Source organism: Columba livia, chromosome Z (assembly GCF_036013475.1).
Source record: "Columba livia isolate bColLiv1 breed racing homer chromosome Z, bColLiv1.pat.W.v2, whole genome shotgun sequence".
Classification (NCBI taxonomy): Eukaryota; Metazoa; Chordata; class Aves; order Columbiformes; family Columbidae; genus Columba; species Columba livia.
Window position 1 is genome coordinate 60,566,555 of NC_088642.1, and position 19,597 is coordinate 60,586,151.

The 19,597-nt window shown below is 37.4% G+C and overlaps 1 protein-coding gene across 12 annotated transcripts in view; it reads left to right on the forward strand.

The window, feature by feature from the left end:
- The window catches only part of KDM4C (lysine demethylase 4C), a 259,501-nt gene extending 240,184 nt beyond the window's left edge, over window positions 1-19,317 (forward strand). For 9 of the 12 annotated variants that reach the window (XM_065046062.1, XM_065046063.1, XM_065046064.1 and 6 more), the window contains 3 exons: window positions 10,711-10,830; window positions 14,719-14,811; window positions 17,221-19,317. In XM_065046062.1, coding sequence (XP_064902134.1) covers window positions 10,711-10,830; window positions 14,719-14,811; window positions 17,221-17,397 — 390 coding nt within the window. In that variant the 3' untranslated portion in view covers window positions 17,398-19,317. The remainder of the gene's footprint in view (window positions 1-10,710; window positions 10,831-14,718; window positions 14,812-17,220) is intronic. The other 3 variants (XM_065046069.1, XM_065046070.1, XM_065046072.1) reach the window with 2 other exon arrangements.
- Window positions 19,318-19,597: the final 280 nt, after the last annotated feature.

Here is a 19,597-nt window from a genome sequence, read left to right on the forward strand (position 1 = left end):
AAGAAGGTGTATATTAGTTCAAGATAAGACATTCAGACTGCAGCTGTAAAAAGCAGGAACAAGAAATTATTTTTGCATGTGTCAAGTTGGTCCTTTAAACTTCTTGCTTTTTTTTTGTCTACAATTGTTTTTTTTGAAGTGGATGCCACCTTACCTGAAAAAAATTCAAACATGAAAAAAAAAAAACACCAAGCAGTGGATTTTTTAACATACCAACAATGATGCTTGTAATCCTTCACATAATTTTGCTGATACTTATGCAAGTACCTTCTTCAGTAGTGGACCCAAGAGAGCCTTCAGTGTGAAGAGAGTGTAGGAGATTATGCTCTATCTTGCTGTGTCTATTGGTACTTTAAATTCACCACTGGCAGGGGAGGGAGAAACAGGGCTATTGAGAATTCTGACAGCCAGAGTACTTCACAGAAATTATCATGGAGTCTACAGCTTCTTACTGTGTGCACCTAAATTTTAAAGCCAAAAATTATTATCTTCTGCTTTCTCTGTAATACAATGGAGCACATTTTAGTTGCCAGTATTTGAAGGAAAACATGCCGGTATGATAACAGTGTGAATTGAGAATCCGTTAAAAATGAAACAAAACAAAACACATCAGAGACTTTTCTGAGACAGTGACCTTCTTTGCAATCCCATACCTCTGTCCGGGCCCACAAATTCTCACTTTACAGCCCTACAAATTTATGAAACAAAAGCTTCAGCATCTCATAACCCACACTGTGACGTATATCCATGTATATCTATACTGTGTGCATAGGCTCGCCAGTCATCCTATCTTTCTTGATGATTGTGGACTGAGGTTCTGAATGGTCCTTCATGGCCCAGGTATCTGGCTCAGGTTTGAAGCTGCATAGGAATATATAATCTTAGAAGTTGTTTAAGATGAGGTGGACTAATTGGGGTGAAGTACGGGCAAAGAAGTCAGGCTGAATACAGACTGTCCCGAGGATAGTATTATTAGACTAATGAGAGACAGAGTGGATTAACTTCATCCTCCTTTGAGATATAGGACAAATGGGATTCAGCTGGACATTTCTTCAAAAATTGTTTCTTCTACAGGCTAGCAAAAGGGAACATTAGTTTAAAACCATAATTTGCCCATATCTAGGTAGGACTTTTTGCATGTGCATGTTATTATAACAGAAAAGGTAGCATGTATGGGGGCCATGAGTGTCAAAGCTCAGATTGCAGCTTCAAGAACAAAGTATTACTTTTTTACAGGAACTTCTCCCTAATGACTTTGTCTGGACCACAGACTCACTGGTGCAATAAATGTGTGTCTGCATGTCTATGTGGACACTCAGTGTGCTTCTCCATTCCTGTATATGTTAGTAGTTTTGCTACTGCTTTTGAAAAATCATACTGCTTGAACAGTAGACATTTGGAAATACTCAGGTAGCATGTAAGTCTTGACAGTTCATTAGTGTCCACCTGGATACAAAAGGTGTAAGATTTTATTCTAGCCCTAGTAGTATCTGAAGGATGCTGTGTTTTTTTGAATTTCTGTCCTACAAATCAGTTGTATCTAACTTTTTCCCCATCAGTCTTCTCTGGTATTATAAATGCCTAAACTCTTGACTAGTTTCCAGCATTTTTTTCCAGTGAGTTCTTTTCTGTGTGTCCTTCTCTCTTTACCTGTTCTGACAACTGTTTTCTGCTTGTCTACCTGTTCAAATCAAAACTTTATATAGTAGTGCTTACCTGACTTCTTGTGTCTGTGAAACATCCATTAGTCTTCTGACAGACAATAATAGCTTATTGCTCAGTTTTATCATAATGGCATGTAAATCTGTAAAGAATGGCTAAGGAAATTAGGGCTGCGGAATTTGCAATCTTTCTGGGCAATCTTATAGATATTTTGGATGCACTCCAGTATCCCCATCACCAGTGATTTCCGAGAATGTGAAGCAGAAAAGCAAGCAATGCATTTCTGAAGGTAATGAGGATATATTGTATTTGGTATAAACATAGTGAAAAAATCCTCAGAACTAGTTGTGTGATGTGAGAAGAGACCTAATGAATTATAATAGGTTTAGCAACCTCTTTTTTATTTCTTAACTGAGGCAACATTGAGTGTCTGTGCTGAATAATGCACTGCTTAATGTTGGGCTGGCACAATTTTTTTTGCAGCATTGTAAAATTACCTGCCATGTAGTTGAACTTATTACTCAGCAATTTGTGCTCTGTGACCATTGACAGACAATTCTGAGGATAAAACTTGGATTTATTTTCCTGGCTACATAGTTTTGTAAAAACTGTGTAGGATTTTGTATTCTTGTTCTGTGAAATACTCCAAAAAGTTAAATATGTGTATATGTTTTGAAGAATTTATTTCAAGTTTATGTGAGCTGAGAAGTTAATTTTAACACATTTTTCTAACTGTGGACTTTTGCACTAGATTTGCAAGTACTGATACACAAAATGCTGTGTTTTGCATGTGCCAAATCATCGTTTGCATCTTCTGCATCACAAATGAATTCCTGTTTTTAAAACTGTGGTCTTGTTAAGTTAAAATCAAACTTTCTAGCAAGCGAAGACTATGTTCTAAAGCTTCAGACTATAAGATTTTATTCCATCCTTTAACTCTTGAATCTGCAAAACATCACAAGATACAATTGTCTGATTTTAATCTGAAACTTGTTGTACAGTACTATAACTGTATTGATTCAGGTTACTTTATTCCATTATAGAGAAAAAAAGTGATTTTTCAGTGGCTTCTTATTTTTCTTTGTTTCCTGTTACAGTAGAAAGACAGGCAACTTAATAGATAAGCATAAAAAATGAATGTAGGGTAGATTAAAGGCAAATTAAAGCTTCGAATATAAGTACTATCTTTACACGGTTTCCTGTGTATAATGTCCTTTCCACATTATAGTGGAATGCTTTATGGATCCTTATCAATAATGATTTTAGATGAGTTGAACATAATGCCCCCACAGCTCAGCAGGAGAAACAAAATGGAGGATAATCCATTACTCTGCAGCTTATGTTAAGATGGCTGATTTTGCAGTGAAGCGGGGGAGAGACGGAAATATATTGCAGTGCTTCTTGTGTTTGCAAAGTGAGTGTGTGCCCATGTCCAGGACCACAACGAGTACAGCTGTGATGAGCATCTGGGGCACGGTGAAACCCCTGGAATCACACAGGAGCCACTGAGATGAGGTGGGGCTGCTGGGAGTGGTGGAGGACCATTATTTCCCCTCCCACCTTCATTCTGGGGTAACCCAGGAATTGTAGGATTTTCAGATGTGCTACTTTACCCCATTCATTGTGTGTTTCAGAAGCAGATTATTTCCAGACTTGCCATGTGTTTTAGGGAGGGGAGGGGAGAGTGGAATGAAGGAGTATTTTCCTTCATGGGCGTTACAACCCGAAGCGAGGGCAGAAGCAGAGTCTGACTGTAATTGTTTTCCTGGGAATTTAAACCTTTAGGCCTTCAGCACTGTATAGGTGTGCAGGATATGAGGTAGTGCTGTAGGGTTCAGAGTCTGATCTAACTGTAATGTGAGCATAAGCAAGGGTTGTCTGCTGCACTTAAGGGACCCTTGTCAGGCACATTGAGTCATATGTCCTTGATGTCCTTGCTAACTTCACCTTCCTGCTTCTGACAGTTTCATCCCATAAGAACATATTGTACCCCAGATAAAGGCTTCTTCAGCGCCTTCTGTGCTGCACCTTGTTGTGATGCTCAGTACCACCCTGGACATCCAAACTCACATTCTGCAATGTGGGTTTAAATTGTGATCCTCTGGGCAATTCTGGGTCTATCAATTAGCATTACACATGTATTTGTGTTATTAATACTTTGCTGAAAGGCACTGTAATGGTTGAAATAGTAACTTTCTAAGCTGAATGGAAAGCAAGAAATTTTTTGATGTATTCACGAATGCATGATCCAATTTGACTTGCAGTTTCCCTTTGGTGAGAGCATATGTTCACTTTGTAAGAGAAGATTCAGTAACATTTTAAGGACAACATACTGTGCATAAATTCAAAGTATTTTTATACTATGCATTCTATGATAGAAGGCTAAATTTGTTGAATTACAGTAACTATTCTCTTAATCTGGTGATTTCACTGAATTTATACCAATTCAGAACCAGAATTGCACTCCTGGGAATAAGGCCTGCTCTTTCAAATGCTCGTACTCTGTGTAAATTGCTGTTCCTGTTTAGATAAAATTCTGACTGTGGCAAATGAGCTACCACTCTCGTTTTCATTCAAATTGTCTCGAAATGTATGAAACCTAATTTTGTGTTTCTAAAAATTTGCATGAACTGCTGTATACTATCAGTTGCCAAAAGAAAAACACATTTTGACAGTCTGTTGAGATCAGCAGTTGTTTTCAGAGAGTTTCCACAGTTTGTTTCTCCACTTCCACTTTAATGGTGTTGGTAGATATATGCACTGTTTTCAGCAGTGGTACGTTATTTGTCGGTATGACAGGCTTTTAGTTGTAATCACATTGGTTGTGCGCCTTATGAAACAATCACCGGTGAGCATGACTGTGGAAGCTTAATCAGTAGCACTCATGTTAGAAGTTACTGTTTGCTGGAGTAACGTGGGCAGAGAAGACAACTTGAATTAAGTGCCTTTGCAGAATGGCCATGGGGACATTGCAGCTCCATCCTCAGGGCTGCTCAGAGGTACCTTTCCTCCTCTGCCACAGGAACCTATTTCTCTCCCGGGTCTGTACACAAAGATATAACTCGCCCTGACAGCGTGGTCACCTCTAGCTTAGTTCTGCACTCCTTCCATTTCAAACCATCTTCAGCTGGTTTCTGTCAGTACAGAGAGCACTATCTCGTCATGAATACCCTAGTAGCAATGAAATAGGATAGTAAATTTAACTCAGGTTCTGATTTAAGGGGAGAATATAGAAACAGCTGCTGCAGTTCAGCTAGGGTCAGCAAGAGGACCATTTCTGTGCAAAAGCCAATAATCAGGCTTGGGTTTTTGCTATTTTTTCGTGTGGTGAATCCAGGCACCAGGCACCCACTTCATGTCTTATCAGTGAAAATCAGATGTAGTTAGTGCATTTTGTCTGTGTTGTGAGAAGTAACTGTTAATTTTGTGATTAATACCAGAGTGCTTGTTTGCTATAAGTTGAAATGAATGTGCTATGAATTGAATTTGCTGTGAAATGGGTTTCAGTTTATCCAAAATAAGATGACAGAAATCTTGGTTATTCAGTTTTGGAGGCCATGCATGAATTTTAATTTATTTTTCAGAAACCATGGAATTTCAAGGTTAAAATCCAAAATGAGTCAATGTTATGGCTTGTTTTGTGCAAATTGTGGTTGGATAGACTAGTACTAAGGCGTGAGCCATTCATACGGATTTCAGCTATGCAGGGGATCACAGAAAATACGCAGTTCTACTTCACAGTTTGATTATAACAAATGTATAAGTTTATGAACAAACACAAGACGAGTGACAGGAAAAAAAAAAAAGTAGGTATGCAGGATAGGAAGGCCAGGTTTATTGCAGTTACATAGTCTGATTTAGCTCTAGTTCATCTTTTTGGTATTTGTTTCTCTTTGATCTTTGAAACCTCAGGGCTAGATTATCAGCTTTCGGTCTGCCAGGAGGAGGATTACAATATCATGCCGTGGCCCCTGTGTGTCAGGGCTGGAACAGTATGGGAAAGATCTGTATCACCAGGCACGTGTGGGACTGAAGCCAGGTCGCTTCTTACCTCTGCCTTTTGCTATTCCTTCTTGCTAAATTGCAGGACAGCAGCATAGCAGGATTCACAAGATGCCACTGATACAGAAAGCAGCAGCAGCACAATGAAATGGATTCTTACACAGCCTTCTCGCAAGACCGCTGTTGATTGATTGGAATATGTCTTCCTAGAGGGTTTTGATGTCATATGGTACAGAAATAATGAGGAGCTTCAAAGCATGAAAAAGATATTCAGCTGCATTAATTGTTACAAATACTAGTTTTGAGCTGACATTTAAACTGTCTTTAAACTGATAGCATCCCAGTAAAAATAATGCCTTTCAGGTTCTGTGTGTATTTATAGTGTTCCTTTACCATTAAGTAAAATAATTTATACAATTTCTGTGTTTATCATTCTGTTGCTGTATTACAGAGCCATACAGCAAAAAAACCCCGATTAGAAGTATGTGCTAGCTTGTAAGACCAGTTGCAAGACCCACACCTAACCACTTTAGCCCTGTATTGTTTATGTCAATTTATCCATCAATGGTATTTTACAAGAATTTGAAGAAACAACGAGGCATTTTGTGCTTTGTTTTTGAAACAAAGCAAATCAGCAACTAAAACCCAGGAGTGTGAGAACTGAGTTAAGCAATCTCTCTGTCATGATTTAGCCCCAACCAGCAACTAAGCCCCATTGTAGCCCATCACTCATTTTCCCCCTCCACCCCCTCAACACCCACTCCCCAGTGGGATTTGGGAGGGAATGAGAAAAGTGAGAAAACTCACAAGTTGAGATAAACACAGTTTAATAGGTAAAGCAAAAAGCAACACACGCAAGCAGAGCAAAACAAGAGGTTCATTCTGTACTGCCCATGGGCAGGCAGGTGTTCCTCTATCTCCAGGAGAGCAGGGCTCCATCACATGTAACAGTTACTTGGGAAGACAAACGTGGTGACGCGGAATGTTCTTCCCGTCCTTCTTCTTCCCACAGCTTTATATGCCGAGCATGATACCATATGGTATGGAATATCCCTTTGGTCAGTCAGAGTCAGCTGTTCCCTGTCCAGCTGTGTCCTCCCCCAACTTCTTGTGCACCCCCAGCCCACTCCCTGGTGGGGTGGTGTGGGAAGCAGAAGAGTCCTTGACTCTGTGTCAGCTCTGCCCAGCAATAACTAAAACATCCCGATGTTATAAATACTGTTTTCAGCACAAATCCAAAACACAGTCCCATGCTGGCTACTATGAAGAAATGTAACTCTATTCCAGCCAAAACCAGCACAGTCCCACAGAAAATATTGTGGTCTGGTCAAGATGGAGTTTGATTTTTTTTTTTCATCCTATTAGGAGAAGTTCCACAGAATGCTTATGCAAAAGTATGAGTGGGAGGCAAAATCAGCCTTGAAAATGAGACAAACTAGTTTGGATTATCAATTGCAGGATAGAATTGGGGACCTTCATTATCACAACTCTTCTGGCTCTCTTGAGTCAAAACAATTAACAAGAGCCAGGTGATCTGATGAAGTTGACCTCTGATTTGAATAGACAAGTATCGCCATTTTTCCATTTGAATATGGTTCTTTTTCTAGCAGCAATTTTAAATATTTTACTACTTCTGGGTTTATACATCCTCTTGAAGATGCCATATAGGCCACATTTTCCTCTCTTCAAACAAATGACCAATATTGTTGCTATGATATTAAATATAATATTAACCTTTATGACCATTACTTTGAGTTAAAGGAGTTAATTGATCTATTCTTCACCAGTCGTGCTTCACATTGACCAAAGTTTGAATCAGGTTTGGAAGGATATGATTCCATTTAAGCTCCTGAAAGATCAAACATCGTGCTATAAGCTGACTGTTGGAAGGCTGATCGTTGTACAAGCTAATGAAAAATTTTTCCTGCTGCTAGATTCAGGGGGAATTAAGTGATGGGGGTTTGTGTGTTCGGAATATTTAGAAATGTTTTTGATAGCTGTTTACTTTTCATGTATCTAAACTGATTTTTTTTTTTTAAGTGTTATTAAATAATGTGTTGCAGTCGCTAGGTCTTTTTTTGTTCAACTGCTGCCTTCTTCACTGGGGAAAAAAAAAATGATTAAAACTGAAAACTTTGGTTTTTTGGCTGTAAACCTTGCACTGGTGAGACCATATCTGGAGTTCTGTGTGCAGTTACAGGCTCATGTGTGCAAGAAGGATGTGGACATACAGGAGCAAATACATTGCAAGAATATGAAGGTGATGAGTGACTGGAGCATCTGTCATATAAGGGAAGGCTGACAGAGCTGGAGCTGTTCAGCCTAGAGAATAGTAGGCTCAAGAGGATCTTACCAAACTGTATAATACCTGATGGGGGAAGTAAAAAAGATGGAGCCACACACTTCTCACTGGTGCATAGTGACAGGGTGAAAGACAAGTATCAACTGAGTTACAGGGTATTTCTTAACAAGGAATTTTTCTTCACTTATGAAAATACTTTTTCACTATGAGGGTTGTCGAATGCTGGCCTCGTTGCCCACAGAGGTTTTGAAATGTTAGTCCTTGGAAATACTCAAACCCAGCTGGACATTTCTCTGAGCAACCTTCTGTAGCTGACCATGCTTGGAGCTGGGGCTCTGAGCTGTGAAACACGTGGAATGTGAAATTTAACACTTAAGTGTATAGGCTTTTCAGTACAGATGGGCAGTTTTGTCTGTTCTTGTGAACAAGAAGATATACAATGTAGTCGTGTGGGAAATGTAAATGGTTTACGAGATGCATGTAGACTGAGCACACTATATGTTATTTACAGCTGGTGTATGGCAATGTTGAAAGATTGCCGTATCTTGATGTCTGACTTCATTAAATGGCTGACAAAAGTGAGTTTGCGTTTTTGCAATTTTGTCAGCATAAGAAATGGATCTACTTATTCAACAGAAAAAAATGGTGAGAATTATTTTTGCAGTAAAAAGAGCATGTCTAAAATGCTTATGTAATATGAAAATAAAAGGTAGGAACTCTGGCAGAAATCAGCAAGAACTATTTAGTACAGGTTTACAGAACATTGTTCCATAGGCTAAGACACTGTTGTGATACATGAAGAATGGGATTGTTATTTGTCTGGTTATTTGCATGAGAACTCTAATTTTCCGTATGAGCAATTCCATTAGCTATCCTAGAGATGCCGTGAGACTTTTTTCTTGTGCAAGGTGCAAAGAGAGCAATTCATGCTGGGCTTTTGTTCTTGGAAAATTAATGTTTGGCTTGACATTGTTGATAGATTGTTTGTTTTCAGGAAATTTCCTATCTTTCATGGAGCAATAAATAGATAGAGGAAGAAGTATGATAATGACAATAACCATCTTGATAGTCATCGTTGAGAATAAAGCATTAAAAATATAGTCTCATTTAATTTATAGTCAAAGCTGTGATAGTATTTAGCAATCACTGTCCCTTGGGAAGTCATAATTATTCCAGTGTTGGAAGGTAGGCAGCAGCCATTCTTTTCCTTTCCCCTTTCCCCCACCTCTCCTGTAAATACCAGGAAGGGTAATACAGTAATGCCACCTACTATCCCAGATAGATGGTGAAATTGAAAAGATATATCTTTCTGTGTCTGTCACAGCAATCTTTGCCAGGCAACACACAGGGCATATTTTAGAGCTGTCCCCTTGGCACAGCACCTGAGGGATGACAGAGACAGTATTGTCATGCAGTAAAGTATGTTTCTGTGAAAATCCAGTTTTTCACTTTTTTTCTTATGTGTTGAATCAAATTTATGGATTAAGATACATGTGATTAAAAACAGTTTATAAAGCCTGTATTGGGGTAGCATGATAGTATAGCAAGATAATATCACACTAAGGATCACTGTGGTTCGTTTTTGCTTCCACATTTTGAGTTCCTTATCATGATGATTGTTGGCCTCTGTTGGAAGTGAGCCATGGAACACAAAAATGCAAATTTTTGGTAAATTATTCTATGTAAATCTGGAACTTTGAAAACGGTAATAGCACTGCTGCAACTGGAGACAACACCAGTTCCTGCAGGACTTTGTCACTGAGTCCTTGTACCTGAGTCCTTGGCTTTCTCTTAGCAATAAGCTCAGGTAACGTGGTCACCAAGCAGGTCCTCTTACAACTAGGAGAATGCCACTAAATTAGCACTAATTATCTTGTGATGTAGCTGGTACAAAGTATAGATCCTTTAGTTGGGTTGGATATTTGGCAGACATAGGTTCCAAAGAATTGGTGAGCACAGACCGGACAAAATTGCTTACTGGTTCTTCGTGTATTTCCTAGTGTGGACAGCTGTTGTTATGAGTATGTGGTCAGTGTGCTCTGAAAATGAGTCATTTAGGTCATATAGAGCCACATGGGACAAAAGAAATAATGACAAGGACATGTTGTAACTAGTGTAAACTTTACTGGTCTGACATGCTCAAGAAATCAGCTGCAAAATTTGGCCAAAACACAACAAATAAACTGCCTCATATCTTCTCAGGAAGAAAAAAAAATCCCACCTAGTTTTACTTTGTAAACATTTGGATTCTTTCAGGGTTTCTCCATCAGCTAAGCAAAGAACTCATTGGCATTCTCACCATTGATGGTTTGATCTGTGAGGGTATGTTTTAGTCAGCAAAGTTAAGCATATAGCAAAAATGTGCTGTGGTTAACAAAACATAAATTACTTGAATATGTGAAACAGTGGTACATATGGTGGTACATATGCAATTGCACTTTAGTGATTTTTATTTTTGATGTGTGATGGAAATTAATTTTGGGGGAGATGTATCACAGTTGCTAATATTTACCTCATTTATGTATATGTTGCCTTGCCAATGCAGCATCAAGCTATAAAGAGAGTATTTCATTTTCATAAAGGCTAGCAGTATATTCTGTTAGCCCATTAGCAGGACTACAAAACCTGAGTCACACGTGGTAATAAATCTCCTCCAATTACCGAGTTGTAAAAAGCAGCTAAATGGTAATTTCAGCGGAGTGGCTCACTCACTGATTTGAGAATCCATCCTTCTTTGTAAACAGAGCAGAGATTGCCTAAGGCTTGGCCCACCTGCAGAGGGAGAGGTTGTCCAGGTGAAGTGGCCTGATGGAAAACTGTATGGTGCAAAGTATCTGGGAACAAACACAGCTCACATGTATCAGGTGAGTGTCTATATTTATTATCATGTGCTTGTTTTTGAGATGTCTTTATTGCAAGTTGCTTGTTCAGCTCTAGCATTGGAGTGGTCAGCTGCACCTTCAAAGCAGCAGAAGGCTGCAATGTGGACTCTTATTGTAGCTGTCAATGCATTTAAACTAATGAATAAAGCTGTCTAAACCATTAAAAAGTGCTGTGTTGGGAGTTGAGGTTTCACCTGTTCTTATAAAATCAAGAAAATGGCTTATTTAATAAGAACTTAGGGGAACAGGTGGAACATTAAGATTGAAAGGTAACATTTGTTATTTTCTCTGGGTTTTTTACTTTTATTTTATGTCAGGTAATTGTACAATTAATGATATAAAATTAAGTATTGGTGTGCGACTACAGTGGACCTTAGGCATTTCATAACAGGGTGGAAGGGAGGACAGTAAAAAGAAGAGCATAAATAGCCCCACTTTAATTTTCTGAGGCACTTTTGAATTAATTAACACATAACCTAAGAACCATTTTATCCTCAGCAAAGGCAAAAGGGAACTAAACACTGAAGGCAAGGCTAAAAAGCTGACTTCTGATTTCAGAGACACAATAATTGTTTTTTTATGTGCTTGCCTTTGAGAAAAATCAGTCAGCAGCTTTGAGTACCCAAGTGAATGGTAAAAACTGCAATAAAACAATCACAATAATAATAGCACTTCTGAAAAAATGAGAATCTCGGTACATTTCATTTATATATATATAAAATAATTTTCACTTATGTAACTCTTTTCATCTGAGGGCCTCACATTACTCTACAAAAGTGGCAAATTTACTGTTATATCTGTAGATAAATTAAGGTACAGAGAGGCTAAATGACTTGCTGCATTGACCTTCTCGCTTTGCCAATGACTTGCAATCGAACTCAAGTCCTCAAATGCCTGATCCCTTCAGCTAGTCTCTAAATCTTACCTCTTTGCTTACATTTAGCAGCTGTATTATGTTGTGAAGGTGAAAAGTTCTTTATAAAATATAAAGATTATTGTTGAATAGTAGCATTAATCTTCAGATCATTTAATCTTCTGAACAGCTGGTCTTCTGAGGAATACTTCGAGATAGATTAGATGAATGTTGTTTTCTTTCATATTTGAAGGAATCTGACAGAGTGAAACTTATTTGTCTTATTTTAGACCTCTTGGACAACAGGATGAGATCATTTTGGTTTAAGAAAAATGGATTTACAAGGAGAGGTTTAGTAAGGTTTGGAGCTTCTCGGCATAACAATTGTGGGAGATTACTGTAAACTGCCTTGTAAAAATGCCTATCAGGGAGGAAATAGCAAAGATTGAAGATTAGAGGTAGTCCAGATTGCACTACATAGGATTTTGGAGACAAACAAGCATTTCAATCTGTAGGACAGGAGAGGAGGCTGCCACAACATGGCCACACGTTACAAAAAGTCTGTGACATGGAGCAAGGTTAACTGCAGGACACACCAGTAGTTCTTCCTCTGGTCTTTCTACACAGCCTGTCTGAAAGTTCCCAGGACCCATGCATACACATATTCCATTCTTCTTCTGGGTTGTGAGTTCTCTGTTGCACTTCACCAAGTCTTCTATGTGATCTCTGAGATCGTATGACAAAAAGGAGAGACTGAAAAGGATGCTCTAAAGCGAGTACTTTGATCTAATAGGGCAAATCTGCTCTACTTAGATAGATCTGTGAATTTTCCTCATATTCATGAAGCAATTGGGCCAAATGTGACAGTACTTATGCATGCAGGAGCTATGACACAATGCATCAGAATTTGTATTATCCAGTTCAACATTTGCCACCCAGTATCCTGCACAGTCCCTAAGCAGACAATACCAAACGAAGCTGGTGTTCAGGAGAAACTGTTAGATCTACGTTTGATGTCTTGATCATTTTTCATGTTGACTCACTATTCAGTTTTGAGTTTCATTTGAGATTATTAAATTATCCATTCACCCTATTAATTGCTTTCTGACAATTTCAGCTGACCCTTTAATTTATGCTGTCCCAACAAAAGAAAATCTCATGGAGAGAATAACATGCTACACAGACACAGTACAGCAGCAGAAGTCAAAGTAAAATAACTTGCTGGATAAAACTAATGATTTGAAGTGTAGTATCTGCAATCTGGATTTAAATTTCAGCTATTAGAGATGGTGGGTTTACATTTTGCATGAGTCATGATACTGGTGAAAGTCTTAGAGGAGCTCATGTTGTGTTTGCCTTTAACAGTAGGCAAATTTATTTTCAGTGCAGTGTGCTGAATTATAGCTGAAGAATTTCCAATTACTCTTCATTGTAAATGTTCAATACATTTCATACTACAACCATGCCAGATTCTGTGATACGAAGCAGTTGCCTCGTGCTGCACACTACCAGTAAAAACAAAACCACTGCCCATTCAGGAGGTGATTTTCTGATTGCATGGAGCAGGCAGAGTTCATTTCCTGCCCAGTTCTTTCACCAGTGATGCAAAAATATTATTACCAACTGTATTATGCAAAAACATATTAGTAAAAGTATTTTGCAGTAAGGAACAGGAATAGCAGAAAGGTTGCACCTGCATCATGGTGAAAAATACCTAAATTACCATCATTTCATTAAAGAAGCTTAAGCCAAATTGACCTAAATTGACCTTTAAGTTCCTCTCACATACTTCTAACGACTAGGCTTATGGCGTTAGTAACAGGGACAGAGAGGAGCAAGGTTGACTTTTGTGACTTTGTTATCCATCTATGCTCTGTGGGTTTTAAATGCATTCCAGATTTGTGCATTCCTGTCACATAGCTGTTAAAAATGCTTTTAAAGAAGTTAATAGTTCATAGATCTGTACCATGGCTTTTGAGAATGGTTATACTATATCAGATTTTTCAGCTGCTCACAATTAACCTGACATACTTGGCCCTGGCAAGGGTTTAATTTGAACCTACAAAACATAGTCCATTTGCAAGTTCAAATACATGATTTTTTCAGTTTTATCTATAATAATACTTCCTATAAGTTAACATTTTCCTATGTTTGTATTCGGGTTTATTTTTCGAGCCTGAGCCTGTTGTTGTCATTCACATGGTCTCATTAAGTCACCTAAGGATGTGGAATGGGACTTCTTTTAATTTTATATCAAACCTTGAAGTATGGTTTCTGTGGAAACCGAAACTGCAGTCATAGATAATAGCTGAAATTCACAATTGTTAGATGAAGTATTAAAAAAAAAAAAAATCAGCAGCTACTGAAAAGGCTTAAATGGTTCAAAGCCTCAGCATTTTAACATTCCCCACACCTAGGTACATTTCCTTTCTCATTTTCTGCTAACGGGGTTCATGTTGGATTAAATCTAAACCTAAGCATGATAAAGCTTTTCATCTTCTGAACAGAGCATTTTAAAGAAATTCCATCAGATTCAATAAAATTCTGTTAACTGGTATTTCCTTAGTTGTCACTCATACTTTCTTTCTTTTGACATAGTCTTTCTCAACCTTAAAGCACAGGATGTTAAAATTATTTATTAGAAGCCAGTAAAAAAATTACAGGCAAATAAGGATGACATAAAGAACTTTTAATGTGTCATTCCTACAAAATGATGGTGTCTATGTTGTTACTGCTTGGCATTCCTAATCTAATAAATTTTACTGTGTTATATATGTGTCAGTGTTGATTTTGAAATCTCTTTGGTTAGATATTATTTTCAATTCATAAATGTGTTGCAGATCCCAAGAAATAACATTTTTAATGTTTTATCCTAATTTTACCTTCCTAAAATAGCTAAAGATTTGTATCTAAATTTTCTGTATTTGCACATATATTTTTTTCTGGAGACATTCTCAGAAACTTCCTGAAAGAGTTAAATTATTATTTTTTTTTTATATACACATTTTTTCAATTAGGTTGAGTTTGAAGATGGTTCTCAAATAGTAATGAAGAGAGAAGAGATCTATACACTAGACGAAGAACTTCCTAAGAGAGTAAAAGCACGTTTTGTGAGTATTTGCTGATGATTACTTTATACTATATATATGCTCAAAATGCCAATAACAGTAGTCTTGGTTTTATTCTGGATTTGCAGTCTAAATTGGACAAACATTTTGTGAAGCCTGTACTAATATGACTGGCTAAATCAGCACAAGTGTCCATTTGCTAGTGAGAATGGTTGGTTGTTCTTCTAATACGGGCAAATGCTGTTGTCAAACATAATTCTTTTTTCCTAAAAGGGACATCCTGGTCCATCCTTTGTCAGATCGTGAATTATCAAGTTAGTAAATACTTAAACTGGCAGCCATTCTGTTCATTCAGCATGCTTATAACATGTATATACTTAAAAAAAAATGCAAATTCTCAGAGCTTTGTGGTTTTAAAGTAATTTATTTTAATAAAAATGCAATTAACTTGTTCTAAGGAGCAAAGTGCCTGATCAGAACTCATTAATGTCACTGGCAGGGCTCGTGGGCATTTCAGTAGTTTTGGTGTTGAAATCAGATGTTTGCTATGTTTTTTAGTTTTTCTGCAGTTTCGAACAACATAACATGTGTATCAGGTGGAAAAGTGTTGAGGTTCTTAAGGAGCGTAACACTCAAAGGCTGAAAAGGGGAAGTTCTGCCATACAGGTGTTGGAGAGGACAAGATGACTGCTGTTACCTGCCTTTGTCATTAATGCTAAATATTGTGCAATTCAATCCATTCCATTCCCAAGTCTGCTCAGAAGAGCACCATGTTCGTCTAATGTCCGTGTTCTATTTTAGAGCTCTTCGTTCAAAACTGGATCACAAGTTTAATATTAGCTTTCTTAACATGTAAAACCAAAGCATAAAGATGCAAAAACCTTGTCACAGTTGAGAACAAACTATAATTCACTGTTGTGAATAAAAAATTCCCCCTTACTTAGAGAATCCTTTCAGTGAAGCTTTGAAAGGGAGAGCAGTGTGCAGTATATTTTTCAGTGCCGCAAGGAGGGGGGCTCGTACATGATACCTGTTCACACATCCATTATATGACATTAATTACCTGATTCTTGAAAGCTGGGTGCAAGGAATTGTCGCTTAATTACGTGTAGAGTTGAATCTTCAGACACAGGTCGGCTTACATGAGTTTGGGGGACTAACATAGTGTTACGTGGTGGGGCAGCTGAAGAAGGTTTCAGTCCAACTTTCCTTTTCTATGCTTTTTGCGACATACAGCTGCCATTCATCTCATTCTCAGCAGCCAACCCCAACATGGCAGCTGTTACTTTCAGAAGTTAGGGGTGTGTCAAACGAAAGGGTTGGCATCATGTCTGCGAGGGGCAGTAAAGCTGAGAAAGGAGGAGAGGTAGAGAAATGTGAGGCTGTCAGCCTGTTGGGGGAGTGTTCACCAGCAGGATGCCATCTTTAGCTGAAAAAACAGAATAAGATTAGAGTGGTTCTTTTCAATATGAGGTTCAGTGTTGCATTTCACTAAGGATGACAATGCAAATATAAGTGGAGTTTTTATAGATTTTTTTTTTTTATTTGATGCAGTTAACTTCATAGGGGAGTCAAGTATAGGTTAAAAGCATTGAATTTGGTCAGCTAAATACAACAAACCAAGTCTGTGCTCAGACCTTTGCATTTTTTTCATACCATTGCCTCAAATTCTATAAATATGTAGCTTAATCCTCAAGGTATGCCCAGCACCTCCTTCCCCTTCTCAGGCTGCAGACAGTGCAAGTTAAATAAATACAGCTTATGATATTGTTTCCTCCTCCTGAAATAAATAACACCAACTCCTTCCAAATGATGTTTTTCCTAGTCCTGGGACTTTTACCATGACTCCAGTAGTGGAAATGGTCCAGCATTTCTACCACTGCTTTTTCCATAGTGGCTTGCTGTTTGCTGTCCCGCTGCCTTGTTTCAGTTGGTTCCCACTGTTTCAAGTTTGCTGACAAATGACCAAACTCTGATTCTTTGCAAATTAGTATGCAGGTTTGTTTTCAGAAGTCCATGACATAGTACCTTGCACTTAAAACTTTTCTGAATAAGACGAAGTGATACTGCTGGGATCAAACCTGCCCAACAATTGCATCACTTCTGTGGTGTTGTTTTTCACCTTGAGTTACAGTGGTGGTGTGACCTCTGGATGAAATAAAAAGTGTTAGTCACATGTTTCTAAGGAACACTGCAGACCTAGAGGGTCTGCATGACAAGTAGTACATGCATAACATGGAAAAGAAAGAATTATATTTTAAATGTGCATTTCAAATATATATTTAATACTTAGATGTTTTCCTGAAGACAGTTGTAACTGCATAATCAGTAATAGAGCTAGGTTCATATCATCTAGATGAGTATACCTGTGTTTCCATGTAACTCATCTAAAATATGTCTGAATATTATGGCCTGTGTGAAGCTGTCTTTGTAATTAATATTTTGGTTTAGTCTACAGCCTCTGACATGAGATTTGAAGACACATTTAATGGAGCAGATGTTATATTGGGAGAGAAGAAGAGGCAGAGAGTACTGAGTTCCCGCTTTAGGAATGAATATGTGGATGATCCAGGTTACCGCACCTTCTTAAAAAGCTCATTCCAGAAGAAATGCCAGAAGGGGCTATAAGGGAAGCAAGAGAGAAGGAGGGATGTTGATTGAAAAGCATGCAGCATTGTTTGCAGTTGGTTCTCGTTTAATTGAACACTCAGTTTTACGATTAACTAATCTATACACCAGCCTTGAAAGCTGAAGTTCGTGAGTTCTGATTTCCTCAGTTAATGTATTAAAGATTTTGTAATGTTTTGCATTATGAAACTAAGTAAGAAGCCAAGTGGGAGTAAGGGGGATTACACACTGACATGCTGAAGAAAACTTTCAGTCCTGCTCGCATTTAGATAAGTGGTAAAATTCCCTTTGAATTACAGAAATATTCGCATTCAGAAGAGAAGACATTTTAGTAACAGAGATAATTTCAGTGGCTTATTTTTTTCTGCGGACAGGAAAGGATGTTAAGTTCAATAATAGCAGTTTTTATAAAACATTTTGGAAACAAATACAAATATGTACAGTATTAGACAAACAAAAGCTTTATTTACTTTATACAGTGCTTTTGCATTTTTATGTCACTACTGCTTTCAGTAGGATTTGATGGGGATTCAGCTGTTGACTTAGATATTTTTTGCTTTTAAGAAAGATTTCTTCAGTGCAGCAAAGTTGTTTTGTATATTTAAAGAGGCAGATTTTGACAGATATTTTTAAACATTTTTCATAAGGTCTATTAAAAATAGCTATTTGTAAAATATAATTTTCTTTCTTCATGTGTACGAAAAATTGGAGTTTATATATGCTTAACAGCCTAGTTTTGAATGAATATATTATTGTCTTCCTTTTAAAATAATATTCTATCAATGTAATATGTTTAAAAATAAATGAACAAACAAATCCTTTTCCTTGTAGCATTTTGTCTGTTGGTATGGTTTCCAACCTTAGGAGTCAAGAAACTTCACTATGTGCGCTCTGTGTGTAGTTCCTGAACACAACAGAAAATACACACAGACACACACGGCTGGGTATTAAAATGCAAACTTGATAAATACTGTATTTTCATTTATTTTCTTTCTATTTCCCTTCAGTCTTTGGGCTCTTGACCTTTCTGGATGTTTCACAGAAAGGAGAAAGTCTGAATTTGTCTGAAACACTTGGGTATGTGAAACTAGAAGAGAGCTTTAACAAAATGACATCATCTGTTTCTTGTAAATTGGACCATCAGCAGGATTTCTGGCTGTCTGCTGCAGGAAAAAGCCCTCTCAAAATCCAATTTAAATCCAAGCACTGCTGTTTCTAGGATTCTGATTGCAAAAAAACCCCTCAATATATGGGCCCAAACAATTTTTCATTACTAACCCAGTCCTTTATATGCTGAGGCACACAGATCTTTGTTTCAGTGTAGCCATTGCATGATTATTCTTATTTTTTCGAGTGGACAGTAAAATATTTGCATTTACTATGTGACACCTCAATTGACAATTTAATTTTTCTGCCCTACATTAACTATCTTTTCTTGTACCAAGAGATCACTCAGAATCCCTTTAGTCCAAGAAATTGCTTGGCTGTGATGATTGAAATGTATTTCTAATTGACAACAATTTCTCTAGAGGTGGTGGGTTGTAGTGTGTACTTTCTGGAGTATTTCAGAATATCAGAACTGTTTATGGTGTTGTACAAGAAAAATAAAATCTAATGATACATTTTCAAAATGCAAGATTGTTGCTGTCTTCTAAAGTTAAATGCAGAAGATAACCTGGTTATTGATGGTTAGTTTCAAAATACTGTTCTAGAGTAAGATTGCTTTTATGATCCACAATAAAAGTTCAGAACAACTATAGCATTATTAATTGGTTAAATGCGTATAAATATATTTTGTAATTAAGTAGATGAAGCTATGCGGGTACTACAGAGCCTAAAAAACAAATGTATGTTCTTTTTATGGATCTGATATGACCTGTTAATGACGCCGTGAATAAACTGCCTCATCTCTATAAAATGGATCTAGCATGTTTCTCTTCAAGTTCCTTGAAATTCACTATCAAAGTGCTGCATTTTTTTTCCTTTTAATAATATTCATGCAAAAAAAAAAAATCATTTGGCTTGTTTCCCCTTCTACATTTCAGAAAAAAAATAATATTTGGGAGTTCTGGAAGGCTTTGAAAGTATTTCTGACTTTTGTAAGATGCTATGAAATACCCGCTATGTAAACAAAAAAGGTAGTAATTTTCATGATCACAGTTTCATGCCTCCTGTCTGAAGACCTCATGGTCCTTGCAAA